The sequence below is a fragment of the Euprymna scolopes genome, chromosome 18, assembly GCF_053919585.1.
Source record: "Euprymna scolopes isolate OS-2025 chromosome 18, ASM5391958v1, whole genome shotgun sequence".
NCBI lineage: Eukaryota > Metazoa > Mollusca > Cephalopoda > Sepiida > Sepiolidae > Euprymna > Euprymna scolopes.
The window spans coordinates 87608172-87626707 of record NC_136499.1 but is presented as its reverse complement, the minus strand read 5'-3'; the positions used below and the strand labels follow the sequence as shown (position 1 = coordinate 87626707).

Sequence of the window (18536 nt, the reverse complement as noted above, 5' to 3'; positions counted from 1 at the left end):
TAATTAAGCCGATGATGAAGGCTTACATACTGCCTTTCTCTCCTTTTATTGCTCGATCCCATTTTACTGGCGATTGACTTATCTTTGGGTTACTGCACTGTCTGGAAAAAAAACAATTTTCATTATTTCAGCTGTTTTGAAAGCTTTCCAATCGGATTATATGCATTGTCACACTGGACTTAATTTTGGACTCTATTCTCTCTAAAGAACTATTTTCGGATTTTGGATCCATTTGAGAGAATTTTCATGCAAGCTGAAATATTATGCGTGGTTTGTTTTTATATTTTTTTTCCATATCCAACATTTTTTTCACTTCTTTTTTTGCCAATTTATAACTACAATAAACCGCAGTTTCACTTAATGCCATGACTAGCAAATTCTAGCATTGCTACAAATATAATTTGCTTATTTCTTTATGTCCTCTGATGAGAAGAATAACAAGAATAGCATTCTTTGAAACTTTGTGGAATAAGGACTTTGTAAATAGTTTTTTTAGAGTATTCAGTCGAACAATAAATTTTGATTGTAAAGTTCAACTTACAGTTTTAATTTTCTTTCTCATATATGTGGATGTATATGTATATGTCTGTCTATGTTTGTATGTGTGTATGTATATGTTGTGTGTATATGCCAGCATGTATATATTAATATGTGTAAATGTGTGTATATATATATATGTAATGACTAAAAAGGTTGGTTGCTTGCTTGATTTGTTTCAAATATCATTTATATTCACGTGTGTGTATATATATATATATATATATATGTGTGTGTATGTGTACATTTATATGTATGTATATGTAGGCTAGTATTCATACACATACATCGATTTAATTGTAGGCTTTACTATTAGACTCATTAAAATATTAATATTGTTTTTATTATATATATATATATATATATATATAACTACTTCATTTATTCGCATAAATTTAATATACGAAAGTATAGATTTATGCGTAAACTTTAAGTATTTACTTCAAAAGTGCTCAATAGGTAGGTAGAGCTAGTTAGTAATTTATAAAATATATATGGCGATTAAGCTACACTGAATATTCTGCGTTTCATCCAACTATAGGATTCGTCAGGCTTATGCGCGAATTCTGTCGTTGCTTCTTGTTTTTATATATGTTGAGGATTTCTAGTCGGCCAATCAGCTTTCTAGTATCCACCGCGCCCCTTCCTACCAGCCAATGGGCATGCATTTTATCAAACAAAGGATCTGTTTTAGAACTAGGTTAGTGGTTTTAGGTGGCCGCTCTCTTTTTTTTTTTTTTTTTTTATACATATAAATATACCTATGTGTACACAACAATGCACATACATATACATATATATATACATATATATATGTGATCGTTTATGTATATTCATGTTTATTTAATTTATTTATTTGTTTTTTTTTTGTTTTTTTTTTCTATTGTTATTGTTAGTTTTAAAGCTATTTTGTATCGCTATCCTAGAGTAAGTTTTATTTTGTGAACACAGTTGTTTGCTATTTCCCGCCTACAGTTTAATAGATTTTGAGGTTCTTTAAAGTACAAGATAGAAAATTTTTCATGGAGGCATAATTTACATGGGTCGTCTAAATGTCTGCATGTGGTAGCTTGTTTCATTATTTTCCATTCGACTACCGGCGAATGTCCGCTTTCTTTGAGTTCCCAGTATTTATTCGCTAGTGTTGTTTTTATACAGTGTTTTTTATTTTTGAATGTGCTTTTGTGGTCATAGTATCGGGTTTTGAAATCTAAGGAAGTCATGCTTATGTAATATTTCTTGTTATTCGGGTTTTCTTTCGCAAATATTGTTGCTTGATAAACTACACTTTTTGTTAGACATTTATTTTGGACTGGGCAAAGTGTGCGGTGTCTACAATTGCATTTATCTTGTTTGTTATTAGTATTTTTATTTATGGTATGGTTGTTCTTGTCCGGGGTTGGTTTGTTATTATTATTATTATTATCATCATCATTATTATTATTTCTGCTAGTGTTGGTTTTATTTCTGTCATGGTGTCTACTTTTTTTATTGTTGTTTACATTGTTTTCATTTAGTATTTTGTTATTATGTGCCTTAATTATCATCTCTAAATTTTCGCAACAACTGTAAGATAACTTCAAGGTATTTTTATTGAAGATTTTGTGTAAGGGGTTGGTTGCGGGAAAGTGTTTTTCAATAAGATTTAGAAATTTCTTGCCAAGTTTTGTTTTTAACATTTGATTGTATGGGGTCGTATACCAAATTATAGTTCTTTTTCTTCTGTTTTTAATTTTATTATAGTTGTTGGTGTTTTGTTGCTTATATTTGATATCGATATTTTTGTATCCACTATTTTTTAGGGCTGTTTCGTAAATATTGGATGACCTGTTAAATGCATTTTCGTCGCTTGAGTTATTACTGAGTCTACTTACGATCGAGTTAGGAATATGTTTTATAATTGATGGTGGGTGGTTGGACTTAGGGTTTACGTAAATTGGAGTAGCGTTATCTTTTAAGTATGGTTCATATGTGTTTTTATCTAAGTTTAACGTGACGTCCAGGAAGTTTGTTATTTTTATGTTAGCTGATATGTCCGCTTTTAGGCCTAATTTTTTTCATTTCTTTGTGTATGATTTTCTTAAAGTTTTCTCCCTTGACTTTGTTGGAGTTTTTTTATTATAGCTAGTCCGTCATCTCTATATAGGCCGATATCCGTAGTATCGAATATGCTTGTGAGGGTATATAGAATGAATAATCCCACAAGATCTGATGCCTCTGCAGAGTCTCTGGCACCCATCGCTAAATCGAATGAATTTTTCATTTTATTTTTTATCCATTGGTTATTGTTATTTATTAGAACTGATTTTCTACATTTTTTAATTATATTGATTTCTTCTGAGGATATATCAGTGTATATCTCGGCAAATTCTAGGGCAATGTTAAAAAGTTCTTCAGATATCGAGGGATAAAAGTCTATGATGTCAAACTGTATGAACGTACATTTATCTTTGTTTTCTATATTTTTAAATCAGGTGATTGCTTCGGTAGTATTTGCCCACTGGTTTAGTTCTAGGTCCTGTTTGATTTGTTTGTTTACTCTAGAAAGTATAGTTTTGCTAATTCTACCTATTTCTGGTTTAGTTGGGTTTATCAGGCGGGTGCCTGATCAGAATGAATGCAAACAGGCTGCCTCGACAAACCCTGTACTCGGAGCTAGCCACAGGAAAAAGACCTATCGGCCGCCCTCTAGTGCGATATAAGGACCAACTAAAATCCACCCTAAAAAAACACCGGATTTGATCTTCACATCTGGGAAACAACATCTCAGGATCGGTGCCTGTGGCGCCAATCCATCATACATGGTACCAAAGGATATGAGGCAGAAAGAAGAAGACTGGTGGAGATCAAGAGGCAGGCAAGAAAAAAATCGTGCTGAACAACAATGCCTCATTGCTTGCCTTCTCTGCCCACTCAAATTCCACGCTCAGATTGGTCTGAGAAGCCATCTGCGATCCAAATACTGAGGGAAGAGAAAACTGAAATTCTCGGATACAAGAAATTGGCCGCCGCCGCCGATATGTATGCACACAAATTTTTGTGTAGGCTTTACTATTAGTTTGTGCAGCATTGTTATTACTTTACTATATTTAGTATTATTATCATGAGAACTATTAATAATATTATTTTTACCATTTAACACATTTGTTTCAGTTTCTAATCATTTATTATACATATTGAAATTAATTGTGTCTTTTTTATCCCGTTGAAATGAATGCTAATACATTGCCAAATTTAAAAAAATTAAAAAATACATTTTTCTTCCACAAACGGCAAAAATAATTCCAGTGAACTCTTTCGAACGTTGTTGCTAGAAATGAATGCTGTTCAAAATATAAATTTCCAGTTTTTTTTCAACATTTTTGATTCCGATACTTTTTTGTGAACAAGAGCTGGAAGACTTCTTGAAATATAACAAAATAAAATATTAAATACAAAAAGCCCCATCGTTTTCATGCCTCAAAAAAATCCTTATAACCTTGAAATTACTATTCTAGAAGCATACACGGACTTTTTAAATATATATTTTTATACCTATGTAAGGTTAGAGGGAGAGAATCCTAGCAGAGCACTTAAGAAAATTTCAAAAATAAGAGTGTAATATTTATTCATATATGTTTTACAGAAGATCAGAACATCTGTACCGTCGGTTTCAAATCCAAAAGAAAGGGGACCAAGCTCTGGTCACCTATCTTGGAAGACTCTCTTCAGCCCCTTTTTATATCTCTCTGGAAGATGCAATTTCTGGAGACAGCTTTAAAAAGAAACTGAAGAACAATCAGATATTGGTCTCGTATGTTTGGATTTGAAACCGACAGTACCATGATTGTTCTGATCTTTTAAGATATATCTCTAAAACGCATTTATTTGAATAAATATTTAATGAATTACATTGCAAATAATATATCTTGAATTAGCCCATTATTAAAGGGATGGGAGTCGTTTAGATTTTTTTCTGCTAACAATAGACATTTTTTTCATTATGTTTTATCATGAGTGTTATCTCCACATTACTAACATCATGTGACCACTCCTCATCTTTGTGTGGGATTTTTCATGCCAACATAACTTTGATAATTACATACGGAAGTTTATAAACATTTTAAAAATATTTATTGAAATCATAAATGCAATAATGTAAAGTAGAACCAAATTTACAAAACTCAATTACCAGAATACATTTCAATTTATTCATAAACAAGTCAGCCATTTTATTCTTTTGTTAATAGTTGACAAAAGAAAAAGGATAAGTTACTTTGTCAGATCGGGTCAATAAAAAAAATAATATGAAAATCGATATTTACCCAACGTAGCTAATAATCCACAAAGGAACCAAATAATCAAACTGAGGGCAACAGATCCTCCTCCAATCAAAACGCCTTTTGGGGAGATGAATATACCAGAACCTAAAAAAAAGATAACATTTTTATTAACATTTAAGTCAGAAACAAAGAAATACTATATAAATAGTTAGTAGTGTGACGATGAAGGGAAGTGGAAAGTGGAAGCCGATCAATGATTTCTTGTATGGAAGGAAATGCTATGAAAGTAATAGGATTGAAGTGTGATATGATATGAAAGTAATAGGATTGAAGTGCGATATGATATGAAAGTAATAGGATTGAAGTGCGATATGATATGAAAGTAATAGGATTGAAGTGTGATATGATATGAAAGTAATAGGATTGAAGTGTGATATGATATGAAAGTAATAGGATTGAAGTGTGATATGATATGAAAGTAATAGGATTGAAGTGTGATATGATATGAAAGTAATAGGATTGAAGTGTGATATGATATGAAAGTAATAGGATTGAAGTGTGATATGATATGAAAGTAATAGGATTGAAGTGTGATATGATATGAAAATAATAGGATTGAAGTGTGATATGATATGAAAGTAATAGGATTGAAGTGTGATATGATATGAAAGTAATAGGATTGAAGTGTGATATGATATGAAAATAATAGGATTGAAGTGTAATATGTGTCATAAAGACAGGCTTAGATCTGGTGATCTTCAAGGGAGATTAAATCTGCACAGTACAGGGAGATATTTGCAGAACGAGAGACTTTGAGGATATGCTAATATTAAAAGAATGGATGATAGATTTTTGCTTAGAAGAGTTGAAATAGCAGGGTCAGTTCACGGGGGGGGGGATCAAGGAAAACATAAGGAGTAATAAGGTTGGACTTGAGAGAAAGAAAGATAAAGACCTGATCAGAGATAATTTGTTTTGGAAGAAGTCAATTTTTAAAAGCCATCAAACACATGTCAACATTTTAACTGGATATTAAACCAATGATGATGATGATGATGATTGTTGTTGAGCATCATTCATTTCATATTCATGATGATTTTTGTTGGCATTCGTTTTTTCCGATATCTTTCTAGTTAGAATTCTTTCTAGAAAGTCATCGGATAATTACGGAAAAGGCAATATGAGGTTACGAACATTCCTATGTGAAAATGTTTTTGTGGAATGAACTGAATTCGAACTTGGTATACTCAGGTTGTCAATCAGGGTTGATAACTGATGATGATGATGATGATGATGGTGGTGGTGGTGGTGGTGAATATTGTGACTTGTTCATGGACAAACACATCAATATTAATTCAACAAGTGTTTTAGAATTTCAGAAGCAGATTTCATCTTTGTCAGACAATCTCTGATCAGTTCTTCATAATCATTTCTTTCACTCTGGCCACATCTCATTCACTTGCACTCGCTATTGCCATCACTCTGTAAGAGAATAGGTTGCCTGATTGTTGACACATGGATTTTAAGCTGGTCTAATAGGTTTACACCAACTGAGTAGAAACAGGAGGGGAGGAGAAGAATCTTGTGGAGGAGTTATCCCTCCGGGTGATGAACTGCATACCTAAACTATCTTAAATGTGTTGGAGAAGGATGGATGGCAAAAGTTGATTCAGTTGACGGAAATTTTGAGTTAATCCACACAGTGGCAGTAAATAATCCAATGAAGGCAGTGAATCCACACACACAGTGGCAGTAAATAATCCAATGAAAGCAGTCATTGTTGAAGACTTTGAGCCTATGCAGATCAACCACTTTCCACAACCACAGAGAAGGATCGTTCACACATAGGCCACATCAACTCTCAAATGTTTAGTGATTTTAGCAGAGAAAAATTGTCAGTTTTACAGAGGCAAGCTTTAAGGTTGTTTTTTCAACTTCTAAACTTTGATTTGGAATATGTCAGATGATGGTCTAAGAAATTTCTCTCTCTCCAGCATAGCACCATGCATAAACATTGATATTAATTTATAACAGAGGCTGTTAACATTACAATATGCACATCAAGTTAGAGTCTTTTTTCAAGTTAAGCATATATTTGGCATAATAACCCTATTTCTCAGTCATCACATGTCTTGTTCATATACATTTCTGAAATCTGGTCTTTCTGATTTGATAATTTTCTTGAAAAAAAAAAAAAAAAAGGGACAGAACACCATCTCCTTTTTTTACATTCAACAACCTATAAATTGTGCGCAGGTCTATATGAATACAAGATGTATTCATGACCCGTTGGATCACAACAAATACCACTTTTATAATGCTTTGATTCTCTAGAGTTGTAAGCCATTTTTAGTTTCAGAACAGTTTCTGATGGTTAGTTGTTCTACACAAGTCCTGGAGGTGACTGTTTCGCAGTAGACAGTTCTCGAGTTGGAATTCAGTGCAAAAGATTCTTCCCATGTTGACACGAAGAAAACATATGTGAAGCTGTTACAGAAAGGTTTAATATTTATGGAGCAATTTTGGTTTCTGATTGGTTGGTAGCAGAACGTGAATTAATTCGATTCGTCAGTTCCTAGCAGTATCATTTATAAATAGAATCTCCCGACTGTGCGGGATCATACCTAATTATACTGTAAAAATATTGCACCCCCTCCTATTTTTTTATAATGGGGAAGTTCGTTGTGTTCATTCGGCTCTAAAATAAAAATATATTTTTATATTCAATTATACATAACAAAATTAGATATCATTTGGATATTAAAATTTTAGCATGTAAAAAGACGCCCTTTCTAATTTTGTTTAAATGTCAAACATCCATACATACATACATACATATATGTACAGAAAAGAGAAATTAAAAAAAAAATGGATTTGTACAGTATCGGCCATAATATAAGGAACGGAAAAAAATTTACAATTATTCATGTATATTTCAAAAATTAGTGCATTGATTCTTCTAAAATACTCAGAATAAACAAATAGAACCAATGTGTATAAACTAGTACCAAAAAAAAAAAAAAAAAAAAAAAAAAATTACGATTAAATATAGAGAAATATTTTAGTTTAAAATTATATCTGTGGATTTATCCTGGCCAAAAGTTAAGGAACGAAATAGAAAATTTATTTAAGAGATTAAACTTTACATAAAAATAGTTAGTTTTTAATATTGGAACTGCTGATAAGCACAACAAAGAAAAATGGTGTCACCGACTCGCAAAACTGTCTCTCCAAGAAAAACAAAAAAAAATTTTAGACAATTACAAAGAAAAGAAATCAATTTCAACAATTCTAATATCTTTCGAAGATCAAAAAGTGTTGTTCATCGTGTGATAGCTCGATATAAGAATAAAAATACATTAGAAGCATCCCCTAAAACCGGCAGACCCCCTAAAACGTCTCAAAGAGAAGATAGGATTATGGTAAGGCAGGCTCTTAGTGACCGATTCAAATCCGCAACATCAATTTCTCGTGATTTTAATGAACAGACTGGGAAAAATATATCTAGAAAAACTGTTTCTTGACGGTTAGCAGCTGCCGGATTGCATGCCAGGATGCCAATATCTAAACCCTTGATCTTCAAGAAGAACAAAAATAGCCGTTTGAAGTTTGCCCATGAGCATGTCGTCTGGACTGATGAACAATGGGCTTCAGCGATGAATCCAAGTTCAATTTGTTTTGATCTGATGGAAAGAAGCATGTACGGTGTAAAGCAGGTGAACGATTATCCTCCAAATGTGTTAAGACACTTAAATTCGGAGGGGGAAGTGTAATGGTGTGGGGTATGATATCCTCGGAAGGAGTTGGCCCTCTAGTTCGAATCTATGGTAGGGTTAATGCGGAGACTTATAAGCAGCTCCTTCAACAACATGTCATTGAGAGCTTACGCCTTTCACCTAATCAGCCAAGCATTTTTATGCAAGATAACGCCCCTTGCCATAAAGCTAAAAAAGTGATAAGTTACCCCGAGGAAGAAGAAATAAGAGTAATGGACTGGCCAGCGCAGAGTCCGGATCTGAATCCGATAGAAAATGTTTGGAAAATGATTGGAGAAAGAGCACAGACGAGAAATCTCCAAAATCAAAATCATTTGTGGGATTTATTGAAGGAAGAGTGGGAAAAGATAAATCCTGAATTTTGCAAGAAACTAATCCAATCTTGTGGTCGAAGATGCAGTGAGGTCATAAAGAATAAAGGGATGTTCACTAAATATTGAATGAATTTATTTTTAAAATATTTGCATTAAAAAAAAAAACTAAGTTTCTATTTCGTTCCTTAACTTTTGGCCAGGATAAATCCACAGATATAATTTAAAACTAAAATATTTCTCAATATTGAATCGTAATTTTTTTTTTTTTGGTACTAGTTTATACACATTGGTTCTATTTGTTTATTCTGAGTATTTCAGAAAAGTCCATGCTCTAATTTTTGAAATATACATGAATAATTGCAATTTTTTTTCCGTTCCTTATATTATGGCTGATACTGTATTTTTACCTTAAAAAGGGGTGAACATGTGAAAAAAGCCATTTCTTCAATTTGATTATGCAGTTTTGTTAAAAAAAAAAGCATACATATACATATAAATAAATATACATATAAATAAATATACGTGCAATATGTACCCGTTAAAAAAGAGAGTTATTTTGTTTTGTTTTTTCGTTAAATGCAAAAAAAGAAACAGTAGGACATTTTTATAGATCAGCAAGAAAACTAATGTGCATAAAAAGTAAAAGTCAATTGTAATTTATGCGCGCCTTAAAATAAGCATGCCAAAAGTATTTGTCAAAAAGAAAATTTACAAGGAAAATGTTTTCAAAAAGTGACGTTTTTTTATTTTTTTATTTCAGTAAAAGTATTAGTTACGCATTAATAGGTTAAAGTGCTATTACAAACAAAATGGATGCAGTTTAACGTCTTGCCCAAGACATTTTTTTTTTTCAATATATAGAAATTTATATACATATAGGTCTGTGAAAATTATTCAAAGTCGAATCCTCCAACAAGTTTTGAAGCAAAACACTATTCTTGTTGCGGGTTTCGTGATATTTTGTTCTGATGATATGTAATTCAAAATAATGGATTCCTTTTTCACCTCGTTTTTAATGAAATAGTATTTTATATCTATATGCTTAGATCTTTGGTGGATTGTTGTGTTCTGTGCTAAGACTATACTAGTTTGATTATCACAATTAATTACTATGAGGCTTTTAGTTAATTCTGGCTCTAAAATAGTCTTCAGGATATTTTTAAGGTAGAGTGCTTCCTGGGTTGTGTGCGTGATTGCGATAAATTCTGTTTCACACGTAAAGAAAGATATAATCTGTTGCTTTTTAGATTTCCATGAAATAATAGGCCCATTTTCTGATAGTCTGAAACAATATCCAGATATACTTTTTCAATCTGTGTCATTTCCCCAGTCTGAATCTGAAAATCCTTCTAATTTTAGGGGATTTTTTTTATTTTCTAAATACTAACTTCTGTTCTTTAGTTCCTTTTAAATAACAAAGGACTTGTTTAGGTCTGTTTAAATCCTTCATTGTCGGTCTTCATAATTTTTGTGATAGTTTTGTTACTGTATAGCATATATCAGGTCTCATTGCAGTCATTAAATATATAAGACTTACTATGAATTCTTGGTATAATTCATCCTCTTATTTCAGATTCTGTGCATATATTTTTATTAATATAATTTTCGACTGGTGTAGAGCGTTTCTTGTACTCTGCTATTCCAAATTTTAATAGTATTTTGTCAATGTATCTCGATTGATTCATTGTAACAAGTCCTTTCCTTTGAATAAATTCTATCCCCAAAAACCAGGATATTTTGCCAAGATCAGTCATTTTGAATCTTTTACTTAATTTGTTCTTAACATCGGTCAACATTATGTCACAATTTGATGTGATTCTATTATCAACCAATCAGAAACCAGAATTGCTCTATAAATATTAAACCTTTTTGTAGCAGCTTCGCATATGTTTTCTTCGTGCCAACACGGGAAGAATCTTTCACACTGGATTCCAACTCAAAAACTGTCTACTGTGAACCAGTCAGCTCTCAAGACTTGTGTAGAACAATTAACCATCAGAAACTGTTCTGAAACTAAACATGGTTTACACTTCTAGAAGTTATGGACCCAAAGTGTGTCTTTATTTTGATGGATCCAAATCAAAATTTAAATTGTGGTAAGTGAAATTTTTAGGATATCTACAAATTCAAAAGCTACACAAAGTACTTCAAACACAACCAGAAAACAGAAACGACCCCGACTTCATTGAAAAAACGCAACTGTCTTTGTGGAATTAATACAGTGCTTAGATGATCGAAGTCTATCACTGGTAATAACAGAAGTTCTGGACGATGGCTGCAAAGCATTAAACATATTGAGAGAGCATTATTTATCGAAAGGAAAACCCAAAATTATTTCTTTATACACTGAACTGACCTCTCTAAAACGAATGGAAGCCGAAACCATTACAGATTATATTATAAGAGCTGAAATGACTGCAAATTCTTTAAAAATGTCTGGTGAAGTTATTAGCCACAGTGTGTTAATTTCCATTCTCCTCAAGGGATTACCGAATGATTGCAAACCATTTACTACCGTGATAACCCAGAAAGAAAAACCCATGACTTTTAGTCAATTCAAGGTGGCACTCAGAAGTTACGAGGAAACTGAAAAAATGATCACAGAAAAAAAACGAATCTACAAATATCATGAAATTTAAAAAAGCAGACATAAAAACACCAAAATTAAATTATACCCATGCTGGGAATAAAAACCGCAACTTTGCCAAAACCAAATTTTTCTCCTAAGAAAAGCACAAAAATTATTTGCTATAATTGTGGCCGACCTAATCACAAGAGTTTCCAATGTAGATACAGGACTTTCAAAGGCTACTCCATTAAAAATGTGTAGAGCTCCGTCAGCGAACACACATTCTTATTTTCATGTACGTTTAACTCTTCAACAAACAATAGTAATTTTTTTGTCGATTGTAGTGCAACAGCACTTGTAATTATGAAGGAATCTGATTTTATCAATTTTAATCCCAACTTTAAGCCTCAAAATCATTTTTTTAGAACTTGCTGATGGCAGTCGAGTAAACAATATCGTTTTGAAAAGAGACGATGCTAAAATCTCACTAAAGAACAATAAAGGTGAACTCTGTTTCTGTATTCTAGAAAACACTCTTCTAATCCCAAAATTTAAACAAAATATATTTTCTGTACAAGCTGACACTAAACAATAAACATTAAACAATAAACTTTAGCGCCAATAAATCAAAACTGGTGTACCCGAATGGAACTGTATTGGACATTAAAGAAAATGGAAGATTATATTATTTAAATAGCGTAGTCCCATCAAAAACCAGTTGCCATGATTTACAGACATTGAATAAAATTCTTGGGCACTGCAATATTCCTGATATCAAAAAGTTGCCAACTGTAGTTGATGGAATGAAAATAAAAACATCAAAAAACTTTAACTGCAACGTTTGTACGCAGGGATAAATGACAAACTATCAATACAAGATGCCAGACAAGAAGGCCACGAAAATCCTATCACTGGTGCATTGTGACTTGAACGGCCCCGTGGAACCAATGGCCAGAGAACATTATGAATATGTGTTGAATTTCGTAGATGACCATTCAGGTTTAATAATGGTTTACCTTTCAAAGAATAAATCTTGCTAGCAACTAAAAAATATTTAGCCAACATGGCTCCCTATGGTGAAGTAAAGTGTAATCGCTCTGACAATGGTATGGAATTCACTAATAAAGACTTTGAACTTTAACTAATTAACCATCATAGCAAGCATGAAAAATCGGCCCCTAGATCGCCACACCAAAACGGGACTGCGGAAAGAGCATGGGGACACTTTTTGAAATGGCAAGATGTCTACTCATTGAATCAAAACTCCTCAAAAACCTCTGGACGTACGCACTTATGGTGGCTGCCTATATACGCAGCAGGTGCTTTAACAAAACACAATCTAAAACCCCATATGAAGCTTTCTGTCGTAGAAAACGAAATTTAAGCAGAATGCATGTATTTGGTTCAATATGCATATATAGATAAAAAGAGTAAATTAAATATTAAAACCGGTAGAGGTATATTTCTGGGATATGATAAAAACAGTCCAGCCAATTTAGTATTTTTTCCAGAGAAAAATAAAATAAAAAGAATCCGATGTATAAAATTCAGACACGTATAATTTTAAACACGAAACCCTGTCATATGAAGAGGATGAAATTATATTTCCTCAAATTATTAAAACAAATGAAGACAATGAAAATGACGGGGACAAGAGTATCCATGATGATGATGATGATGATGATGATAAAGTCGAAAGATACCCCAAAAGAAATAGAAAAAAAAAGAAAAAAAACTAAACTGCAGAAAAAAATTATTAGTTAATTAAAAACAATGTTAGTATTTTATAATTTCATATCTTTTTATTACACGCACTTGCATATTTCATGGAAAACAAAAATTGTTACACAATAAGATATCATCACAATGAAACCAAAGTTGAATTCATTCAAGAAGTTCCTAAAAAGCTGCAAAATGAATAATTGTAAATGAGCATTTCAGCAGAGCTACATTCATACATAACATTAAAATATGTGACCTGCATCTTGCCAGCTCGAGTGACACCAGATTCAGTCTATAAGTGTTAATATCCATTCCTACTTAGTCTCATGTGTCACTGACTTTCAACTTGGCCTTCATTCAACATATGTCACACCTTGCAATTTCTAACCATTAATAACAATTTGACTAGCAAAATGCAATGCTTGCCTATTGCCTGTATGATCACTTCAATGATAAATATTATACAATGCAGGTAGGATTTGCTTGTTGTCACAACACATATAGTAAGCATTTTTATTTCAGAGTTTTCCTTCTAGACTAGTTACCTCTAACAAGGCTTACTTTACTATTTCAACCAGATTAAAATCAACTTACCAATCATGGTACCAACAATCAAAGCCACAGCACTTAATAATCCAACAGACTTTTTCATAGCAACTGCTTCAGGTTTAGAAACATCAGAATTTGATGGCGCTTTGTCTTTAAGCATCGACGTTTTCTCTTGAGGAATCGTGTCTTCTCCATTTTGTTGAATTGGTTCTTTATCACCAATAGGGGGTGGGTCTAAATTAGAATCCATCTGTAAATAGAAACAAAAACATCAAAATAAGTCAAAGATGACTGCAATTAAACTTACATTTAAAGATGCTTTAATTATATACAAGGTGTGTCTAACAAAAACCAATGAGACTAGTTATTCGTATTATTTGGATATGTCAGACAACTGTTCTCGTCTTGAGTGTTATTTCCACAATGTTTTGATCGATGTAACCTCAGATCTTCTTTACGTGTATTTTGTCGAACTTGGATCTGCACAAAATTTTAAATGGAACCCATTATTTAATCCACTGGGGTAACAAAGACTTGTGGCATGATAAAGCACTTGGTAAAACTCAGTTGTAAAGTTACATTCTTCTTGAGGTTGAACGTTCCATCTTCAGTGTGAGCAACACTCAAAATAAAATTATGAATTACTTCGGATTTCTACCCAGTTATGGCTGATGGAAGGAGAGCATATTACTCCTTGGATTAAATAAAGAGTTCCATTTAAAACGTCATACAGATTCCGGAGTTTGACAAGATACCCATGAAGAAGGTTGGAGGTTACATCAACCGAAACGTTGTGAAAATAACACTCCGACGAATTCAAATAATATGTATAATCAATTCTCATCTGAAAACTTTAAAGACTAATATGACAAATCATTTATTTTACTCACAAACCATAAAATTGGTTTCCCTTGTTAACATAATCCCACTAGAGTCTAATGCATTTTCCTATCCTTCTCTACCCTGTTGAAAGGATTCTTCTGGAGTTCTCTTGAGCTATTGCAATGAACCTCTTGATAATTTCCACTTTTATTTAAGATGACAGCGCAACAAAAATTTGTTCATGTTAAGCTTGAAAACGGCCTGTTATAGTCAGCTATGAAGCAGCCCTACACTCATGTATTCCTGAGACAGGCAGTTCTAGGAAAGAAACTTTGATCATGAAACTTATGCTTAGTTTTAGGCACAGATAGATAAGAAAAATTGTTAGCAATTGTTGTAGCTGAACACAAGTCTGCTGAAAATGTTCTACAGGAGGGGGGGGGCATAAATTAAAGTGCAGTTGAGAACCTACCATGAAAATAATGATAGAGCAGAGATAAACTCGCTATGTCTCTTTTGGGAAAAAGAGGAAGAACACTGGAGAAGAGGACTTCACTCACTAGATTTCCAAGCCAGTTTTGAACAGTGTCAATGCAGGAAAGAGTACTCTTAACAACACCTCCTTAGATGTGGCAACAGTACTCTATCTGAGGATGTATTTGGGTTGTGTACTGATAGAGAATGGTGTCAAGAGCGAGATATCTTCGGGAGCGTTTGAAGTTAACTTTCAATTCTTCAAATGTTTAAGTGGCATAATGGATGTCAAGGTGGACAACATAATCAGAAAGCAGGATTCAAACAAGAAAGGGAGTTTAAATACCCAATTTGGATGCCCGGAGTCACAGCCCGAAGTCCCTTTACCCATCACTATGTATGAAGAAGTATTTTAAAACACTACAGCTTTGAAAAACTTCCAGTTACCTCTAAAAAAATTAATTAGAAAAATAATCATCAGCAATGAACAAGTTTGTCTTTAAAAGTTGATTTTTTAGAACATATCAAACCTTTTTCCAGTTTCAGTCATTTTGGGGAAATATTTTGAAGTTTTCACGTTCTTCATGTCATCACGTTAAATTCATGTTATAAATATCTGTTTGGTAAATGTGATTGTTTTGTAGATTAATTTGCTTTGTAGGCGTGTATTTCGTAAACTAAATCTATAAATGATAGAGTATATTTGACAATAGATGGGTCCCTGACAAGTTCGCCAATTCCAGCAGAGTGAATGGACCAGAGAGTAATTGTATCTAAAAGTGAAGTCTCATCACTGGATACATTTTAAGGTACTACTCAGGGCGGTTGAGGGTAAAGAGAGTTTGAGTAGTCAATAAGGTTGGAAAAGAGAGTAGGTTGAAAAAAAATTTTAAAAATGGTAGAAAAGGTATGGAAATTTTGGAGTGCCAGAGGGTTTTTTTTTTTTTTTTTTTTTACATAGGCGTCACCACTTATCAAGGCCGATAGGCCACTCAAGGATAAGGGTTAAAGAGTGTAGAGTAGTCAAAAGGACAATATAGTAATCAATAGTAATGGAAGTTCGGTAAATTTGTTAACTTAAGTAGAACAGCTCATCAGAAACTTGTTCAAGTTGGACTTGAAGACAACCATATTATAGACAGCTGGAAAGCAGGAAAACGGAAGACAATTCCACAGGCGTGCAGTTCTAAGAAAGAAGCTTTGATCATGGAATCTATGTTTAGGTTTAGGCACAGATAAAGAGTGTGGAAAATTATTGATAATGTTTTCAGCTAGTCTAGTGTTTCTTGTGAAAGTTTGGCGAGGGGGGACCATAGATTGAAGCTCAGTCGAACACTTTCCATGAAAATAACGATAAAGCAGAGACAAACTCGCAACATCTCTTCTGTGAGATAGAGGTTGCAGCAAAGAGAAAAGGACATCTCCCACCAGGCTACGAAGTCTATTTTGAACTCTATCAAGGCAGGACAAGTCTTTTCTAGCAGCTCCTGCCCATATGTGGCAACAGTATTCCATCCTTGGACGTATCTCGCTCTTATATAGATAGAGAATTGCATCAACAGTGAGATATCTACTGGATTGATAGAAGGATCCCAACATTTTTCCAGCGGCCTTGGCAACAGTTTTTATGTACGTATTCCATTTAAGATCAGGAGTAAAGGTCAAGCCCAGAAGCCTGTCAAAACGTGAGGCCTCCCCAAGACGAGAGCCATTCATTTTAATTGATGCCAGATGTGGATCAGAGCATTGATGTAAAAATAGAAGCTTGGTTTTAGATGCATTAAAAGTAACCAGCCACGCCTTTCCCCATTGTACAACGTGATCAAGATCAGAGGAGAGAAAATCGGAGAGAACTTGGTCGTTTACTGTCTTAGATGTGCTACCATAGATGGTAGTGTCGTCAGCAAAAATGTCTACGAATGATGTAAGGATGTGATTTGGAAGATCATTAATGTAGATCAGGAAAAGAGTTGGGCCCAGGATGGACACCTGAGGGAGTCCAGCATTTATACTGTGAGCTTCTGATTTTTGCCCATCAACTACTACTCTTATGAACCTATCAGAGACAAATGATTTAATAATTGAGAAGACATTTCCAGCTATACCATAGCTGGAGATCTTGTGAAGTAAACCTTTATGCCATACTCTATCAAAGGCCTTTGATATGTCAAAAGCAATTGCCCTAGAAAGGTTGCCTCTGTCGAGAGATTCGCTAATCCTATGAGATATAACTGTAAGCACATCTGCTGTAGATCTAGCAGAACGGAAACCATATTCTGTGTCACTAAGGTTATTTTTGCTGAGATGGTTGATTACTTCTCTATTTAACAGATTCCAGCAACTTACTCATGACGCACAGGAGACCTATTGGCCTGTACTGAGAGGGGGATGAACGATCACCTGAATTCTTAAATACAGGGCATACTGATGAGATTTTCCAGGGTGATGGGAAGCAATTCTCCTTAAGACAACGTTTAAACAGTTTTGTAAGTATGGGTGCTAGTTCTGGTTGAAGTTTTTTGAGTACTATAATTGGAATACTGTCAGGGCCGGTTGCTTTACTGGAATCAAGGTTTTTGATTAGCTTGGCAACATCACATACAGATATTTGTATATCACAGTGTGTTCTCTGATACAGGAGGAAATATTGGGGGTTGGCGGCCTCTTGGCAAAGAGTTTGGCTTTGTCTGATGCTGACGAGATTAACTCAGGTCCATTGATGATAGTTGGGACAGAGCACACGCTTCTGTTCAGGATTCTGTTTGCAATTTGCCAAAACTGGTGGGAACCAAGCCGCTGCTCAGCTACTTTGGACTTGACGGACTGAGCATACAACTCTCTTGCGTTCTTTATTACTTTCTTACAATGGTTGCTGGCAGTCCTGAAAGCGGCTTTAGTTTCCATACATCTATTACGTTGGAAGCAGTGGAAAAAGTGATTTCTGTGCGCAATAGCAGCAGCACATTCTGGAGAAAACCATAGCTGGCTGTTAGGCTTTTGCTGGAACTTTTTCGAGGGTATGAAATTGTGTATACCTACAATTAACCATTCTGTCAGGTCTGATACTATAGACGACACATCCTTTTTAAACATGGAACGCAGAGGAAGATCCGATATAAATGTACGGAAACTATCCCAGTCAGCCATAGTGTATCGATATACTGTATGATGGAGAGGTACGTCTGAGGGTGTCTGAAGTAGTTAAGCGCTGTATTTGATGCATAAATTGGACTCTAACTGGTACTATCACTGTGAACTTGACAGTTATGGCAACCAAAATGTACTCCTCAAAGTTCCCAAATTGGGGCTTCTTCAGCAGATGTACTTTATGGTCATACACAGGACCCTGACAAAAAATGGATGGATGCTATTGCATAATGCAATTATTCCAACTACTAAAGATTCTTATCAGTGCAATGTTAGTCATCAATGCTTCAAGTGTTGCTAAATTGTTCCTTATTTACATTATTATTGTTTTGGACTGTCATTCCAACAGTCAACGTTGATATTT

General features: G+C 33.8%; 1 protein-coding gene across 3 annotated transcripts in view; it reads right to left on the bottom strand.

Moving 5' to 3' along the window:
- Nucleotides 1–18536, bottom strand: part of LOC145297684 (b(0,+)-type amino acid transporter 1-like) — a 115303-nt gene that overhangs the window by 62404 nt on the left and 34363 nt on the right. For all 3 annotated transcript variants that reach the window (XM_080143881.1, XM_080143879.1, XM_080143878.1), the window contains exons 2-3: nucleotides 13775–13979; nucleotides 4842–4943 (exon numbers count right to left, since the gene is read on the bottom strand). In XM_080143881.1, the coding sequence (XP_080000007.1) occupies nucleotides 4842–4943; nucleotides 13775–13979 (307 nt within the window). The remainder of the gene's footprint in view (nucleotides 1–4841; nucleotides 4944–13774; nucleotides 13980–18536) is intronic.